At 40.1% G+C, this 16,926-nt stretch overlaps 2 protein-coding genes across 2 annotated transcripts; one reads left to right on the top strand and one right to left on the bottom strand.

Annotated features, from left to right (window-relative positions):
* Window positions 1–2,889: 2,889 nt before the first annotated feature.
* On the bottom strand, window positions 2,890–4,193 carry LOC103385229 (uncharacterized). The gene is made up of 2 exons (XM_008319038.3): window positions 4,026–4,193; window positions 2,890–3,950 (listed from the first exon to the last, which is right to left on the bottom strand). The coding sequence occupies exon 2, from the start codon at window positions 3,881–3,883 to the stop codon at window positions 3,155–3,157; it is 729 nt and encodes a 242-aa protein (XP_008317260.1). The 5' UTR covers window positions 3,884–3,950; window positions 4,026–4,193; the 3' UTR covers window positions 2,890–3,154.
* A 600-nt stretch (window positions 4,194–4,793) lies between these two features.
* On the top strand, window positions 4,794–9,289 carry paqr9 (progestin and adipoQ receptor family member 9). The gene has a single exon (XM_025061321.1). The coding sequence runs from the start codon at window positions 7,015–7,017 to the stop codon at window positions 8,173–8,175; it is 1,161 nt and encodes a 386-aa protein (XP_024917089.1). The 5' UTR covers window positions 4,794–7,014; the 3' UTR covers window positions 8,176–9,289.
* Window positions 9,290–16,926: the final 7,637 nt, after the last annotated feature.

The following is a 16,926-nucleotide window of genomic DNA, read 5'->3' as shown; positions in this document are numbered from 1 at the left end:
TTTTTTTTAACTAAGCTGAGCTTGTTTTAAAAAAAAAAAAAAATCTCTTCCAAAATAAAAGTTTCCCCGCATGTTTTTACGTCATGTGGATAGAGCATTGTAACCTTGGGTCATTTTTCTACAATAACTATTTTATTTGGTTGTTTGCTTATTTTGGTAGTTCGGTCAGTAAAGGTAAATGTTTCTGCTTTTTTGTTCTAATTTGTATTTCTGAAGCGGTAAGATGTTGCTTTTTGTTAGGTATTCACACGTGGTCTAAACTCTGCACCTCACGCCTTGTGGGGTTTATGCAGTTTACAAACCCGGATATGAATGTCGAGGTAATTTAACTGAAATTTTTGAAGTAACTACTGTAGTAAGTAAACATTTTTTTCAGGTACATTAATTATGAATAAAGTCTTCCGCCCTTGTACATACAACAACACATTTCTAATATTAGCCCTGTGACAGAGAGTAGTTCTTGTTCTTGTTTTTCTCACAGCATGTGTGCTACTGATAACACTGATAAGATCATCAGAGCTTTCAGGAACCTCAGTGGTTGGGTAAAGGAGGCCCGATTCCTCTTGAGAAACGTCAAGTTATTTCCGAACTCATTTCCCCCCCCCCTGTTCACACTGAGCTGCTTTTTTTCAGAGGCTCCTTCTTCCCTCAGTGTTTAATCAGACCCGCCGTGTTTGTTGTCTTATCGCAGTTCCTTCCTCGGCACAGGACATTCTCCGTGTCCAACGTTAAATGCCAACTTTATCACTGTCTAGCTTTCAACAGCTTTCATTGGGCTTAAAACTCAATACCAAATCTGAATGTCGACACTAAACACATGACAATTTAATCAAATTAATCCATGGCGTTTACTGCAGTTATATTTGGAGTACTCATTTGTGTGGAGATCCTTTCTCTCTGTTCAGTGTTAAATCTCCAAGGACTAAATATGTTGTGCAAACGCAGGTCTGGACAAGACTAGAATAAATTCCCTGAATAATCAGCTGTTACAGTTACTGTTGCCTCGGGCGTATTTACTGACGTTGTTGTTGTTGTGTTAGTCTGTCATTTTCAACCTGTACTGTCAGTAATACCACTGACAAATTAGAAACTATGAATACACAAAGGTACATAAAGCAATATTTTTTACACAATGTTAATCTTTTTAATTTAATTTGTTGGCAATTCCCTTTAAAGACACAAAGAACACTCAACCATTCATTGCCCGAGGATATAAATATTTAATTGCGGTGTTTTCCTCCATGTGTAGAACATGTCCAGTCATGCGATCGGCTTGTGAGGTGCTGCCTTTTAACCGGAGATGTTTAACCAGAGATGTTGATCATTTAGGTTTGTTCATTAACAGGACAATTCTTCATCATTTGTTGTGAAGTAAATCTTAAAAAATTTCACTGGTATACACTGGTCATACATTTTTAAAAAAACAAAAATCTGAGCAGAAATGCATAGGAGGGTCAGTCTGCTTTTCTCGTCAGGTTAATGATCAATGTAAAGAATTAATATGTACTGTATATTTAATTTTTCTTTTTTTCATAGGGTCAAATGTCCTTTAATGAAGCCCAGGGTTTCGTTTAACTGAGAGCCATAATCAGTACCACAGTAACCCCTGTGTCTTACAGGCTTCTGCAGGCCAAAACAAGCTAGAAAACAGACAGGTAAACACACTCAATATAACAAATACAATTCTGTCTTTTTAAATACATGTTTGTTTACAGAAACTGTGTAGCAACAAGTTGTAAGCAGGTGCTTTCGGTATATGCAGCTTTAAAATCGCATTATTAGGACGTGACTTTAACGCCATTTAAATGCACCGTCTCACTTTGTGAACGCCAGTGAGTACCATTGAATTTCTAGTTATGCTGATATTGAAGTTGTTGTCATTTAATTTTATTTTTTAATTTTTTTTTTTATTCCTAGAGTCCTCCTGCTTTGGTGCTGAGACATTTATGTTGAGCTTCGACCGAGAGGTTGTCAACAACCACATCCCTTCCTTCACATCTGCCATCTGCCTGATGTTTGGCAGTTACTACTGCTTCAACATACACTACCTGGTAAAACTACAGTCCACACTTGAGTTCCTCCAACGGGAAAAATTGATTTCTTTATCATTATTAAAATTACAAATAGTTCCTAGCATACCCTGCATGCAGTAATACTGAGTAAACTCTGAGTAAAAAAAATGTTATCAGTCAGTCCCAGAGTCTTGACACTGATCTCAGACCTTGCCGACCATGAGTGGACCTACCAGTGATGTTGAGGGATGATGTGATAAAAGGTACGTTTGATATGATATACACTGCAGATATTTTGTTGTTAAAGGTGTGTACCTATTAAATCTGTCCACTGCAATCATTTTAAAAACAAACAAAACTAATTTTGTTCTCACCCCTTCTCTCTCTCATGAAGGAGTTTCTTTTCATCTACAGAGGCATCAAAGTTGAGTGTAAAAAGAAAATAATCGTTGGCTTTTTTTAAACTTAGTTTGTAAGTAGTGTTTTTACTGCAGTTTGTTGTGCTGCAAAGAAAAAAGTTTGGACTTCAAATAGTTTGTATTGGAAAGTACTATTGTGAATGTCTTTTGTGATTTTTGGAACATTAACTATTCTGTTTGGACCTTAATATTCGCAAGAATCTATGGTATCTTTTACAGAATAAATTTGTAGCTTACAATTTATACCGTTAATTGTACAGAAAAATAAGGAATCAAGCACACTTTCTAACCGTAAAGTCAACATTATCAAGCCTACGGTTAACTACGGTTGCTGCCATTGTAATGTTAAAATAAAAATATTCCCATGTCAATTTTAAATAAAAACAATGTATTTTTCAAATAATAGAACTTTATTTTACAATAAAAATACTGAAGAACATAAATTTATTTACCGTAAATGAAGAAAGTATTTTACGGCACTTTTTCGGCAACCACGGCTGCCGGTACTTTACCGTAAAAACAGCAGATTTTTTTTTTTTTTTTAACAGTGTATATACATATAATACTTCTGACACAAAACTCAAGTTTAGACAAAAACTGTATACAACTCAACCCTCATAAAAAGAATTCAGGGTGATATTCAATAAAAGTCAAATTAGCTTATTTGGGCGATACAAATCATAATGACTTGACTTAATCAAGAAAAGCCCTTCTTTCTCGAACTTATTCTCTTGTACTTTTGAACGTCGTACCTTCCAGAACGACATGCGCGACTCTACAGTACCCGTAACATCCCTGTTTGCGGGGTCGCTGAACACAAACAACATTCTCATAATGGTTGCCATCACAGTTTTCCAAATACACACCCTGCCTGGACCTGGCTTTCTTACTGCAGCTGTACTCCAGCCATTGGCCATCGCAGAAGGTGAATACATTGATGCCAAAACAGTCAGCAGCTGCTTGAATCTCGACCTCCGTCGCCCAGCTGCCCAAATAAGGCATTTGAGATGCCTCCAAATAATCGGCCATTGACGAATAATTACTGCGCAGAATACTCTCATAAGCCGCGGCGTTGTTTTCCAGGTGTTTGACCACAGCCAGTCGAAACCTCAGGTGATGCTTCTGGCTGCCGCACACAGTTTGACTGAGGGCTCTAAAGAAACAGTTTCCATCGGCTTCTGTTTCCTTATTCTTACATGGAGCTCCTAACGAACCCCACCGTGTGGATGAGGGGACTTCACATTTCTCCGGCTTTATACGTAGCTTCTTGCACAGAGCTGACGCCACGTTATTACGAAGAGGATTGAAGCGCAACTTCTTCCCTCTGACATTGCCAACAACAACCAAATCCGGGCTTGACCCATTCCGCTCCCTACGACTGCTCGTCGTGGAGTCTTCTCTAACTTCTGGTCTACTTCTAGACATTTCCAGTTCACTGCCCCGTACTTTCATGTTGCTTAGCTTTTCCTGAGTGTTCGTCTGTTAGTTTCTTTGTCGGCCCCGACGTTCCAGTAGTTGCCTAAAATGAATTTTAGTCCTGTTAATAGCAGTTAGCATGAATGTTCTATGTTTGAATTAGCTGTTTGGTAGTTACGTTTAAAAGATGGTTGGTTGGTTGTCGATAGGTTGGTTGTTTGGTGAATTGGTTGTTTGTCGGTTGGTAGGTTGCTTGGTTTCTCAAGGTCTCGGTCATTTATGGGGAGATCTGTGTGGTGTTGGTAGCCTATGTGGCGCACATGTACGTTTGTTGGTAGCCTATGTACGTTTGTTTTCCACATCCATGTCGACATAAATGTTTTATTTACCCTGTCTTTGTTCTAGGAAGGACGCGCTTTGATGACTTTAGTCTGTCCTTTGATAGTCACATGTATACATTATAGCGCTACAAAGCTATGGGGATGCGTTGCATGAAAAGTCAAAGATGGCAGTGATGTCACATGTTAACGAACCACAACCACTACCAAATAAGGTCCGATTTCCTATATGTGTGTGCCTTTTTTTTTTTTTTTTACTAAAATATTTTTTTGCTTTTGGTTTCTAAAGATTTTGATTCAAGTAGAAACGGTTACCAATGACTGGGGGGGAAGTGTTTTATTCATTTTTACACACTTCAGAAATCAATAGAAATGACATAATTAGAAAACATATTTATAATTAAAATATTACAGTACTTACCCAGTACTTTCACAAATTAGACTACAGCTTCAAGCGGCTCTGTCGTCTGTATTTTTAGACAGTGTAATTCCGGACTCCACTTAGTGATTTATGAATATCTCTTTTGACACATATTTTACTACTTTACTTTTGAGACCCCAAAGATCGATGCTATGATCAAATTAACTCAGATATCTATACAGTATTTATTACAGATAAATGTCCTGAGGGATGTCAATACACTATTTGCAGTACTCCACTTTAGGGGGGGCGCACTAACGGGATTACTCAACAGTGTAACGTTGTGCATTTAAAACAGACAAGGTGTCACACGGAACAGTCCGCTGTTTACTATTGACGGTGATCGTCGTTTCTGTTATTTCTGTTATTTCTGTTTAGGTTTTTATTTAAACAATGTAGAGAAGCATACACCGAAGATAAAAAAAAAGGGAATAAAGATTTGAAGAACTTGTTAGAAAGACTCTGAAGGCACGCAGTTAGACTTAACCAGACCGGAAACTGCGAAAGACTGTGCCTTCAATATAAAAGTATTTTCCCATCTCAACATTAATGTCGAGGCATCTTCATATGTAATTATTCACATTCCAAATAGAGTACTATTTTTATTTGTATATCAAATGATTCGCAGAATTTATATAATTTTGATTTAAATTTGATTTTTATTATACCGATACTTTACTGATGTGGAGAAAACAGGTAAATCTAAGAAAATAAATGTAAAAAATATCTTCACTGCTTTCCTAATTAATTTACTTCTGCTAGTACTTTGTTTGACTGGCTTTTGCTTTTAGAAGTATAACTATATATTTGCTATACTGCACTTTTTTTTAACCAACATACATATCACAATTCCTAAAATAACCCCACAGAAAACACACAAAAAAATTAATTAAAAAAAATTCAACATTGAACCTACCCAGCAGTGGCACAAATGAAAAAAATATTAAAATTAAAATGAATTAAATCCTTCCTATAATGGGTCCATGTCCTTTAGAGAGCCGTCCCCTCTACTTTGGAAACCACTGCCTTAAAGTGACTGGAGCCATTTGTGTGATGTTTTGATTTGCAGGCAGTGTTTAGCCAATTCCCATTCCTACATACGCCTTAAATTCATGCTCTTGTCTCAGTTTTGTTCCATTATCGTGTTTGTTATAGTTGTTTGATGTTTTGAGACTAAATTTACATTCAAATAACTTTCCCTGTTTCACAGACCAGCAACACTGTTCACTAATGGGTGACTTTAATGATAAACCGTTTCTTCTTTGAGTTCTGCCTCATTGTTTAATAATATTTGTAACGAGGTTTTCTTTTCTTTCTTTTTTTTACATCAGCTAGCTAGCCAAACGACCTCTAAAGAGTGTTACGTCACCACCCGCGTACTTTATTTTGAATATTGAAAACCGGAAGCACTGTGCCTCTTTAAACCTAACTTGGTTGTCAGTGTGCGGCTGTGCTTGCTGTAGGGCTGGCTGATTTGCCGGTGTTCGCTCCGCTCTCTCTCGCTCTCTCTCACTCTCTCACTCTTTCTCTCTGAGCTCCTATGTCTCTCTCTCAGAGCTCAGCACTCACTCCGCCACAGCTTCTGCTTCTCTTCCCCTAAATTTAAAATACGGTATTTAGAAAAAGGCTGTCACGCTGATTTAAAGGAAGACCTCGTTGGGCTCTTTTTTTTTTGGAGGGGAGTGGGACGACTCCTAGCGGATGTGTTCTTCGTCCTCTCTTCTGCAGCGCCCCGCATTGCAACGGGATGGGAGTTGGATGAAGAGAAAGTCGGACGTGAATTTTGAAGGAACGGGAGAGTGAGGAGCTGCAGCCTGATATAGCTCCCACGGCCGACATGACCTACATACCACAGAGCTTAACTCCAGGATGGACACAGTAACTGATGCTGCCGCTGCCGCCGCCGCTCTCCCTCCAACCGCTGATGTTAGTGACCTTCGTGTCTATTTGCTGCAGCTACAGAGAAGGAACAAGTGCGTGTGTGCCAGTTTACTAACCCAACAAAGCTAACGCGAGATCTACGCACAGGAACGAAGCTGGACCAAATCTGCATGCTGGATATATTGTTGACCTTCTGTCCCCTGTGGAGTCACTGAACCAGGTAAATAATTCAAGGAATTGACCTGAGGCTCCAGGAAACTTTCACATACTACTGTGAGACCACACAGACCCCCTCCTCTTCTGCACCAAGTCACATGGATGGGAGGTTCAAAGGTCTAGAACAAAGCAAGGTCTGGGACTTTACACCCTGTAAATCTTTTATCTCCTCCTCATGAAGACTGGACAGTTTTTCTTGAACTAATCAAAGCAACCCAGCAATAATAAAAAAAGTTAAAGTTCAACACAGGTGAAGTTCAGATCCGATCAGAGATTCATTTTCAGACTGTCGGTAGACAAATCTCTCTGCCATGCTGCTAGACTGTGGTCAGCCGTTACCTCTGCTGAGGCACACGGATGTGCCACCGCGGGTCATCGAGAACTTCATCCTGACTGGCTACCGCTTCCCGAACTACAGCTTGAGGGACTGCTTGCTTTCAGCATTCAGGCCCACCAATGAAACAGGCAACTTCTGGACCCACTTCCTGCCAGTGTTTGTTTTTTCTTACTATTTTGTGGAGGTGTTCGGCTGGGACGGGGCGCCGCAGGGCGACGCCCCGTTCTTCTATCCTTTGTGGAACTACTACATTGGCGTCTTCTGTCTGCTGATGGCGAGCAGCATGGCCCATCTGCTCAACTCGATGTCCCTGGTGGTAAGGGAAGTCTGCTTTTTTGTGGATTACGGCACCATCAGCTCGTACACCGTCGGCTCATCGCTGGCATATTACTACTACATCCACCCACGGGCGGGTGTCGTGGAGAAGGCAGGCCAAAACAACTCCTACTCTGATGTAGAACCCGAACCTGCGGGACGTTTGTCTTCATCCCATGCCGTCCAGCATTTCAACGTCTTCTTCGAGACCTGCTACATCCCCTGCGCTTGTGTGGTGGCGATCATTTGCGTCCTGTCCTGCTGCAACACCCGCCAGCGGTGGAGGCGGCATCGGTACATCATCCGAACCTTTGTGTTCCTCCTACCGTTCCTTGTCTCCTCCACACCGATCTTCTACCGTCTTTTCACCAGATCACCTTACCCCGCCACTTCCTCCTCCTTTGCCGTCTCGGCTTCGATGCCCGTCTACTTCTACCGCCACTGCCTCTGGCTGCTGGTGTCGGCCATCTTCAACATCAGCAAGTTTCCTGAACGTCTGGCCCCCGGTCGCTTCGACATCTGGGGCCACAGCCACCAGTGGTTCCACTGCTTCACGTTCCTCTCCATCCTCGACGAACTCCACATGATCAAGACAGAGGTGAAGGCCCTCCTGCTGGGACCGTCTCTGCTGCTGCCCCCTGCTGCCCAACCACACCTGCCTGGACCTACGGTGTTATCCACCTACGGGGTCATGCTTCTCCTGCAGACCACCATAATCTCCATCATCATCTGGTTCTCCTGGTGTGCCAGCTCTAGCTACGGACCCCAGGGGGACAAGCTTGACAAGGAAGACCACAAGGAACACACCAAATGTCACTGATCGCCCTTTAAAAAAACTCAATTGTTAAAGAGTTGCTCCTGCGCCTGGAGCAGTGCTACAGAGGACTTTTTTTTTTTTTTGTAAAAATCAAGTCCCTTCCCTCACATTTGTTCCCGGATGTATCACTCACGAGCTTGAGATAAGGACAATGGATGACGACGGGATCATTTTCTCGGATGATCGCGGCAGTGGCCGTATGCTCCAGTGGATTTTGAAAGAACTTGCAAACTCGCAGTCCTTGAGGTGTTCCAGGCATGTTCTGACAGGATGCATGTGCATTGGGAGATAACTGCTACCTCCCGGGGCTGTATACTCTGGGACAGAGCAAAGGTGTTGGCACCCACGAGTACACGTCCCATGTAACATTAGCGTAATTTGGTGCGAAAGTAACTGCGACCAATCATCATGTCTGCACGTCCTCTTCCTTTGACCTCAAATGATGTCTGTTGACATTTGCCTTCGTTGTTTGTGTAGTCACTGAGATGGTCAGGTATTTGGACGTGTCGTTGTTTGGGGTACTTACACATAGTGACCACCAACAGTGCTGTGCACACGTTATTTAGAGGCGCTCTCGCTCAGTAAAACATGGCTGCCTGCAGGGACACATTTGATCGTCCAATCAAAATGAAATCTCATTTATTTGCCGTCCATTTAAACCATGACCGCAAACTACACCTGATAATGGCAGCCGTGTCTTCCAGTCATAGAGAGTGTCCGTGGTGCTGTCCCAGCCAACTATGTGCCAGGATCTTAAAACAATTGCACTTCAAAAAAATGAATAGCTTTCCTCTAATCCAGCGGTGTCAAACATACGGCTCGGGGGCCAAAACCGGCCCGCTACAGGGTTCAATCCGGCCTGCTTGACAAATTTTGAAAGTAAAAGAAATGCACAAAAACTTCATGTTTCTGATGTTTTGTCAAATTATATTTCAGTTAACATAAATATTTCGTCTTTTTTTTTTTTGCAGGAAAACTTGACTTATTATGACTGTACTGGTCCGGCCCATTTGACATCTATTCAGTGTATGTGGCCCCTTGAACCAAAACGAGTTTGACACCCCTGTTCTAACCCTCTTTTTTTTTTTTTCCCCTCTCTGACTTGCACAATAACCCCAGTCTCTCTTTTTTTTTTTCCCTCTGACTTGCACAATAACCCCAGTCTCAATTCCTCTCCTTCCAAGTGACCCTCGCAGCAGGAAGTGCCGTGGCCTTGCAGACATAACAGAAATAGCGACGTGCTTGTATCAGTCTTAGCAAAGCATTTTCAAAGGAGTCGGGGGATTGGGGGAGGGTTCCCTTGTTATCTAGAAGCCATGTTCAGTTTCTAATCCTGATGGGACTCAGTTTCACATGCCATGTGATGTACAGCAGCCTTAGAGCAAAAGCCATATTGTAGAACAGGGTCTTCAGCACCTTCTTGGATAGATTTGCACGCCTTCGTGGATTAGATTAGATGAGATTAGATTAGAATAGAATAGTCCTAATGGCAGTTCGTGCCTAATGTGTATTAGTTATTTGCATTTGTTTTCCCCATTTTTACATTTCATGTCAACTCTGTTTTGTTGTGATCCTTGACGAGGACTCTAAACCACAACCCTGAATAGTCCTAATGGCAGTTTGTGCCTAATGTGTATTAGTTATTTGCGTTTGTTTTCCCCATTTTTACATTTAATGTCAACTCTGTTTTGTTGTGATCCTCGACGAGGACTCTAAACCACAACCCTGAAAACGAAATGCTTACACCACAAGAAAATATGCGCACACAAACATTTTTTTTTCCCCAAGATGCATTTGGTCCTTAAAAGAACAAATCTACATTATATTTATCATATATTTGCCAATGTGCAATTGGAAGACAGACATTAGATTTGCAGGAAAACGTGCGTATCTTACTATCTAAATGATCAGTTTAGTAGAAAATGGTTTTAATTCATTCCTTTTGGGTCTTTTTATAAAAGGGGAAGTGACACTAGCACTTTCAACAAAAGCGGATGCACTGCTGAAAACAATTAGAGTCAAACTTAACATACAACCCTGTTACCCATGTTTTAAATGTAAAAAAAAAAAAAAGCCGAAACACAACATAAGGCTGTCGGCAAAGACGGCCATAAATTCTCAAAATGGACAAAAACGTGCAACAAGATTTAAAAAAAAAAAAGTCTTTTATATATAGAATATTGTATTATTTTGAAAAACGGGACATATCCCCAAGATTGAAAATTAATTCTAAAATTATAGTTAAGCAAAACAAATAGTTGAAAATGCCCAAATATGATTAAATGTGGTAGAAAGCCATGCCATTAGATATGCAATATATACGAGTGCAATACATGAACGAAGGCCGTATACTGTAGTTCACCATATGGAGTTATCGTCATTTTTTTTTTTTTTTTTTTGATGCGGCCTTAAGGCTAGCAATTCTTATTAAGCTGTAGGAGTAAAATATCTGGCTTTAACCCATGTTAGCTAAGTAATGAGTGCATCACCTTTGTCCTCATCCTTGTGTTTAATTTCAGAGTAAATGTGTGTGAGTGGCTGTCGTTTCAGTGTTTAACCCAACTGTTTGACTGTGCTGAAAATGTTGGATTGTACGTCTTCAAAGTGAAGAGACTTTGACGGGACCATCTCATTCACTAGCTCAGGCGTGGGCAAACCTTTCCATTCGCGGGCGTACAATTGTCCTAAAATTTTAACGGGGGGGGGGGCCGAGTCAGGAGCAGATAGATGGAGTGTTCGTGTGAACAAAGATAAATGACATGTAAAAGTCATGCATAAAGGCTAAAATGCTAAAATACTTTTATCATTTTCTACGCCATCTATTGGGGATATGTGGATATTGCAGGGAAAAGGTAGTATAATGATAATATAAATACATTTGGAAAAGTTTGCTGGGCCAGATTATAAGGCTGAACGGTCCGCATCTGGCCCCCGGACCTTAGTTTGCCCATGCTGTATGGCATTAGACAGTATGGAAAAGTGGACTGTATGAAACTATCATCCTATCTTCACGATAGAACCATCAAGAAGCATTTGTTTTATAGCCCAAAGACTAGGCCCATTTTTATACGTGGTCCATGGACCAACTGTGATCCTACTCCCCCGCACACTGATATGTTCTTATTGACACTTCGTGCTGCTATGTATGACACCAGAAAAGCTAACAAAAAAAAATCAGGACGTGAATAGACAAAAAAAAAATGCTGGTCTGAATCGTTGTAAAATGGACCACACCTGCTGTGTTTTTGTTATCGTTACTTTTGTTGTGTACCACAGTCTTCCTCATGTTCACAACCCTGTGACCAGGTTATAGTATTATTGAATTCCTTTGTGTACCTGATGTCATTTCAAAGCTGTTTTAGCCAGTATTGGTTCTGCTCATGTATGCACCTGCACTTGTTTCGATGCATGCACTTGCACATAAGACGCAGTAGTTGGCCGGGAATGTTCTAGAGTTTCTGAGTGTGTAAGGCAGAAGATTCGGTGGGTCTATTGCTTGTGATCCGAAAAAATCTTACATTTGTGGGAAAAGAAGACAGCGACCTGATGCTGTTTTGCTGAAAAGCTAAAAAAGAAACAGCCCTTTTGTGGCTCATATGTATGTGAGGACAGACAGTAGATGGGACAATATTTGATTTAGTTCCAGTAAAGTTCTTTCTAACTTGATTTTTGTTTAAAAGGTCCATATTGAGTGGTTGTAAAAAAAAAACAACAAAAAAAACAAACGCTGTAATACGGTGCACTTTAAACTGTAACATACTTACAACGGTTGAAATCTGCAGTACTGTATTCTAGGTTAGGGTAGTTTTTTGTGTGTGTATTTCTACCTCGATGGAGCATGTGGGCAGTGAGATGACCTGTTGTCCAAACTGATGTCATCTGTTTGGACATAGACTTTTTCTAAATATATAAATATATAAACATAAATATATAAACATATATATATATATTTATATAAACATACATATATAATATACAGTGTTCCCTCTCTATATCGCGGTTCTCCTTTCGCTCCCTCAGTACACGGCAGAAAGTTGTTTTTTTTAGATTCGATCACGCGAAATTTTCTCTATATTGTGAAATATAGTGAAAAATACAGTAAAAGACATAATAAAATAATTATACATACGAACGTTTCGGCTTTAAAAATGTGAATTGAGATAAGCGCGTTTGCGAACAATCGCTGCTAGCTTTGTTCACCTAGACGAGATCGTACACAGCATACTATTGGCTAATACAATACGTACTGGGTGTACTACTAACTAAGCAGGCTCTTCGGTTCTCACTATAACTCTACTGTGAATATAATTGTGTGGGAAAGCGTAATACAGTCTAGGAGTTGATAACAGTGTGGGGGAGGTTCGTAATATACACGTAAATATATACGTAAATAATGTAATAACTACCTCGCTTCTACTTCGCAATTTTGCCCATTTTGAGTTCTTGGGACGCAACTACCATAACATATATATTTACATATATATGTTTATGTATTATGGCATGTCATTCAGGAAATTAATCCTTGAATATATTGAATGAAAGTTTGAATGAATGAATATAAATATAAATATAAAGATATATCTGCTATAGGTGTCTTAGTTTCACCAGGCATGTAAAGGTAGAGTGTAACTATTCCGAAACAATGTGTAAACATAATATTGGTCAATATTATATATGTATATATATATATATATGTATGTATTTAAGTGTATTTAAACTTTAAATATATTCAAGGATCAATTTCCTTGAATGACATGCCATAATCTGTATATATATATATATATATATTTCCACAGTAATATGGACATCTACACACATTTCAGGCTAGTAATCTCCCGTTAAACGTTAACCACTGAACCATTAAAGTGTTCAGGATGTGAATGTCAGATGACTGTATTTTTCTTGTAGAGAAGAACTCAGGGGTGACCGATGAGCGACACTAATCTATTATTCACACATGCACTTAAATTATGTATGAATAACGTGCGGCTGAAGTAAAAGTACTGGTTTGTCTGTTGATGCTGGAAAAGTTTAAAAAAAAAAAAAAAAAAAAAAACATCAACCGTAACGTTTAGAAATAGAACTCGATTTAGCAACAATGTGATTTTGGTTCAATAAATCATCACTGTGCTCTTCGGATCGTGGCTCTTTAATCATCTTTGAGTCCGAGTGTTGTGTTATAGCTGAGCACTAAGTGGGGTCACGACCCTCCTGTTACTATATCGATTATCTGTTCTTCCTCGTCCACAGGTGGTCACTTTTTTTAAACATGTACCACAGGGGTGCCCAATAAGTGGATCGGGATCTACCAGTAGATCTCAAAGGGAGTGCTGGTAGATCCTGAGCAATTACATTTAAAGAAACAAAAAAACTAAAATAAAAAATGATAGATTTAATTGTATTTTAAGATGCTAATCACTAGGGCTAAAGTAAGGATCATAGAAGTGTTTCAAGTTTCAATGTAGGTAAATCACTTTACCCCGGGTAATTTGAAAACTAGCTCCTAAACTGACACCCCTGATGTACCAGAACCCCCAAAAATATTTTTAACCCTTTACGGAATCTTAATGTGTTAATGGTGTAAGAAAATATTGTTGCACTGAAACATTTCGATATTTCATTTCACAATACCATATCTATATTTTACAGAAACTGTGTTGATAACAATTAACCTGCAAATATTTACGACGTCAGTGTTCATTGTATTTTGTTTTTATTTCTTCTCCGGCGATTACATATATCAATCCCTCTGTTCCAATTTCAGAAACCTGATGTTAAACATGTTAAACAGCAGTGTGTGTTTTCCTATAACTGAATTGTTTATAAAAAAGTCAATATATCATCATGCCCATAGTCCATCCATCCATCCATCCATCCATTTTCATCCCCACTTCCGTTACCAGGTCGCGGGCGCAGCACTCTCCACGACCGCCGCCCAAATCCCACTGCACCGTACCAACCCCCCTGAACCTTCCTGTGGGTGGTGAGTCCACTGGAAGGTACCAACCGCCCTAACTGGGATTTGAGGTGAACCCTGGGGTTCCACACCAATGACAGAGACATTGCCTCTGAAGCCCATAGTATCGCAGTATATCACAATATATTGTATCATTGCCCCTGTATCGCGATATGTATCGTATCACCAGAACAATTTATAATCATACACGGTCTGCCAGTTTGAGCTTTGCCTGAGATGCAAAGGGACTGGTTTTACAGGCGCAGTCGTGCACCTATGCAAAACATGCGGCCAGCTTCCATCCGCCCCAGGTCTGCTTCTCCTCCTCCTCGTCCTTAATCAGCTTTTTGTTACTGCGACACAGCGTTCGCAGCAGCATTTTCCACGGCTTTCTCTGTTTCTACTTACATTTAAAAAACATATATATAAACAATTTATAATCATGGACTCATAAACTGCAAATCAGAAAGGGACTTGATGACATCATCCATCTCAGACCAGGGTAGTTTCTCCACATCTGGTCCTGAGGCCTAAATGCAATCTGACAGTTTATTAACGTCCTTTAAATGAGTCCAGGGTCGATCTGCATCTTCTCTCAGATTATATTATAGACCCAATCTGTAACAACTGGTTCTATTTATGTCTATGAAGATTCTCAGTCAGCCAGGTCATGGCCAAGGTTGAGGGGTTCTGTTAGGCAACTGGACGTGAATTTTCTTAAAGAAGATGTTTCACCTCTAATCCAAGAGGCTCAGCTGTTCACATACACCTCAAGGACAAAACACACTCCTTTGTGGACAACAATGCCTTTGTTTTTATGGATTTTTTCACGATGGTAAGGCTATAGTAAGGCATGTTTTGGGTGATTTTTCAAATATTCATATAAAATACTTTTTGGACTTTTAAACACAAAATATTCACCTGGCAGCATGTTTTAGGTCATAGTCTTGCATTTTAAGGCATTTCGGGGACTTTTTATTTTTATGGATTTTATGGATGGTTTGAGAGAGGGGGTAAAAGACACCATGTTTGTCAACCTGTAAAAAACATCACTCAACAGAGGAGGTGGGCTAAGACACAACCTATCACCCACTTACAAAGCACTTTTAGGAACAATACCCAAACGATTCACCTCAGTTTCAAACAACAAAGAGACAGGTGACTGAAAAACTTTCTGATGAGGACAACAACGACCCATCAGACTCCTAACGACTGTTTACACTTTCCCAGTTGACCCCAACGTCCCACCCAACAGGGGGGAGCTGAAGAAGTTTTGTTCTTTGTCAGTGGGGATCTCAGCAGGCGGTGATAGACAGGCTCCTTGAAGAACAAAAGGGCCATTGTCCAGGTCCAGTCCAGGGACAGAAAGGCCAGGCGTCTCATCCTGTCGTGGCAAGACACCAGAGGCCATCAATAAGTCATTTAACCCACTTGTTGAGTTCACTGACGCTCACTGTGAAACATGAGAGTGTGTCGCTTTTCAAAACAACCCTTCACCTTTTCAACCAACTTCCTACTAAAGTAGACCAGGTGAGGGAAAAATGTTTTGACTCACGGGCCACAATTGTCCTAAAATTGAACAGGAAAGGAAGCAAAGTGAACTACTAAAAGGAAGGATGTGAACTACTTCTCATTGTGACACAGCACACCACAAAACGTGATCTCTCTCCATCACCAAAGTGAACAGTTGGCAGCTTAAAGTGCCCAGGGAGCAGTGTCATCCTCAGAGCACCTCAGTGATAACTTTGTAGCTGGTGGACTCGAACCTGAAGCCTTCCAGATGCTCTCTTTTCCTCTTTTTAGTCTCTTTTTCTTCCACATAACTTTTGGAATATTTTCCTGTCAAATTACCAGTAAGTAGTGAAACAAAGATGACTTGGGAACTGTCCTCTCATCTCATGTTCTAAGGCTGATGAGTCACATCCTGTTGGGTGAATATTTTCCACTTTGACCTTAGACATGCTCAGGATTCAACTGCAACGAATACACAACTTTACAGACTGCTTTTGCTCTTTTGCATCATTTTTGGCCTGTAGCTTTAGCATTGGAATTGCAACACATTGGACTTTAGTTATTGCAAATGTATAACCTGCACCAATTATCCATTGAAATATGCCGGTATTTGCTTAAGGTGAAGGTATGGGATGTTGATCAGAATACAATGTAAAATAATGTAACGTACATGTTTACTACATTTTCCTGTGGTAGACAGACTTGCCTTTAGTGTTACTATTCGTTGAAAGAATAAAAGCACTTTTTTTTAAGGTTTAAAAATGTTCAAATCAACTTCTATTGATTTAAGAAAGCTCCAGCAGCCTTTTAGTTTTCACCTGGCACAATAGGTACTATTAAGTTGAACCTTCCAGCTACTTGACAGTCAGAAGGTCGTGCAGTTTTGAAAGCCCTACATAATTACAAACTTAACAGTAAACCATATTGTTAACAAGCACTAAAGCATAACTGTCTATATCATTAGTGTGGCTGAAACGTCTTCGAGAAATATTTCAAAATATTTTGCATTTAAACCATTCCTGTTAACTGAGTGGCATGGTTGTGTTCACGCCCTCTGTTTTCCTCAAGCTGGTGTCTAAAATAACACAACCCTGGAAAGAAGAAGAAAAAAAATCTGCCAGCTGCACATATGTTGCTTAGAAGCACTGGAAGCGCTTAGAAGCGCTTAGAAGAACATTAGCAAAGGCTTTGCTTGGCAATGTCACGCTGAAGTCAAGGTGTTTTACCCTCCTGACCTTTTGGTGAAGCAATGAAAACGTAATTTCATTCTATTTTTCAGACTCACA

This window comes from Cynoglossus semilaevis, chromosome 1 (assembly GCF_000523025.1).
Source record: "Cynoglossus semilaevis isolate Cse_v1.0 chromosome 1, Cse_v1.0, whole genome shotgun sequence".
Classification (NCBI taxonomy): Eukaryota; Metazoa; Chordata; class Actinopteri; order Pleuronectiformes; family Cynoglossidae; genus Cynoglossus; species Cynoglossus semilaevis.
This window is presented reverse-complemented; position numbering and strand designations above follow the sequence as displayed.

What these genes read in the sequence shown, in the direction of transcription:
- LOC103385229 (XM_008319038.3), bottom strand. Translation starts at nt 3,883, where the DNA reads ATGAAAGTACGGGGCAGTGAACTGGAAATGTCTAGAAGTAGACCAGAA.
- paqr9 (XM_025061321.1), top strand. Translation starts at nt 7,015, where the DNA reads ATGCTGCTAGACTGTGGTCAGCCGTTACCTCTGCTGAGGCACACGGAT.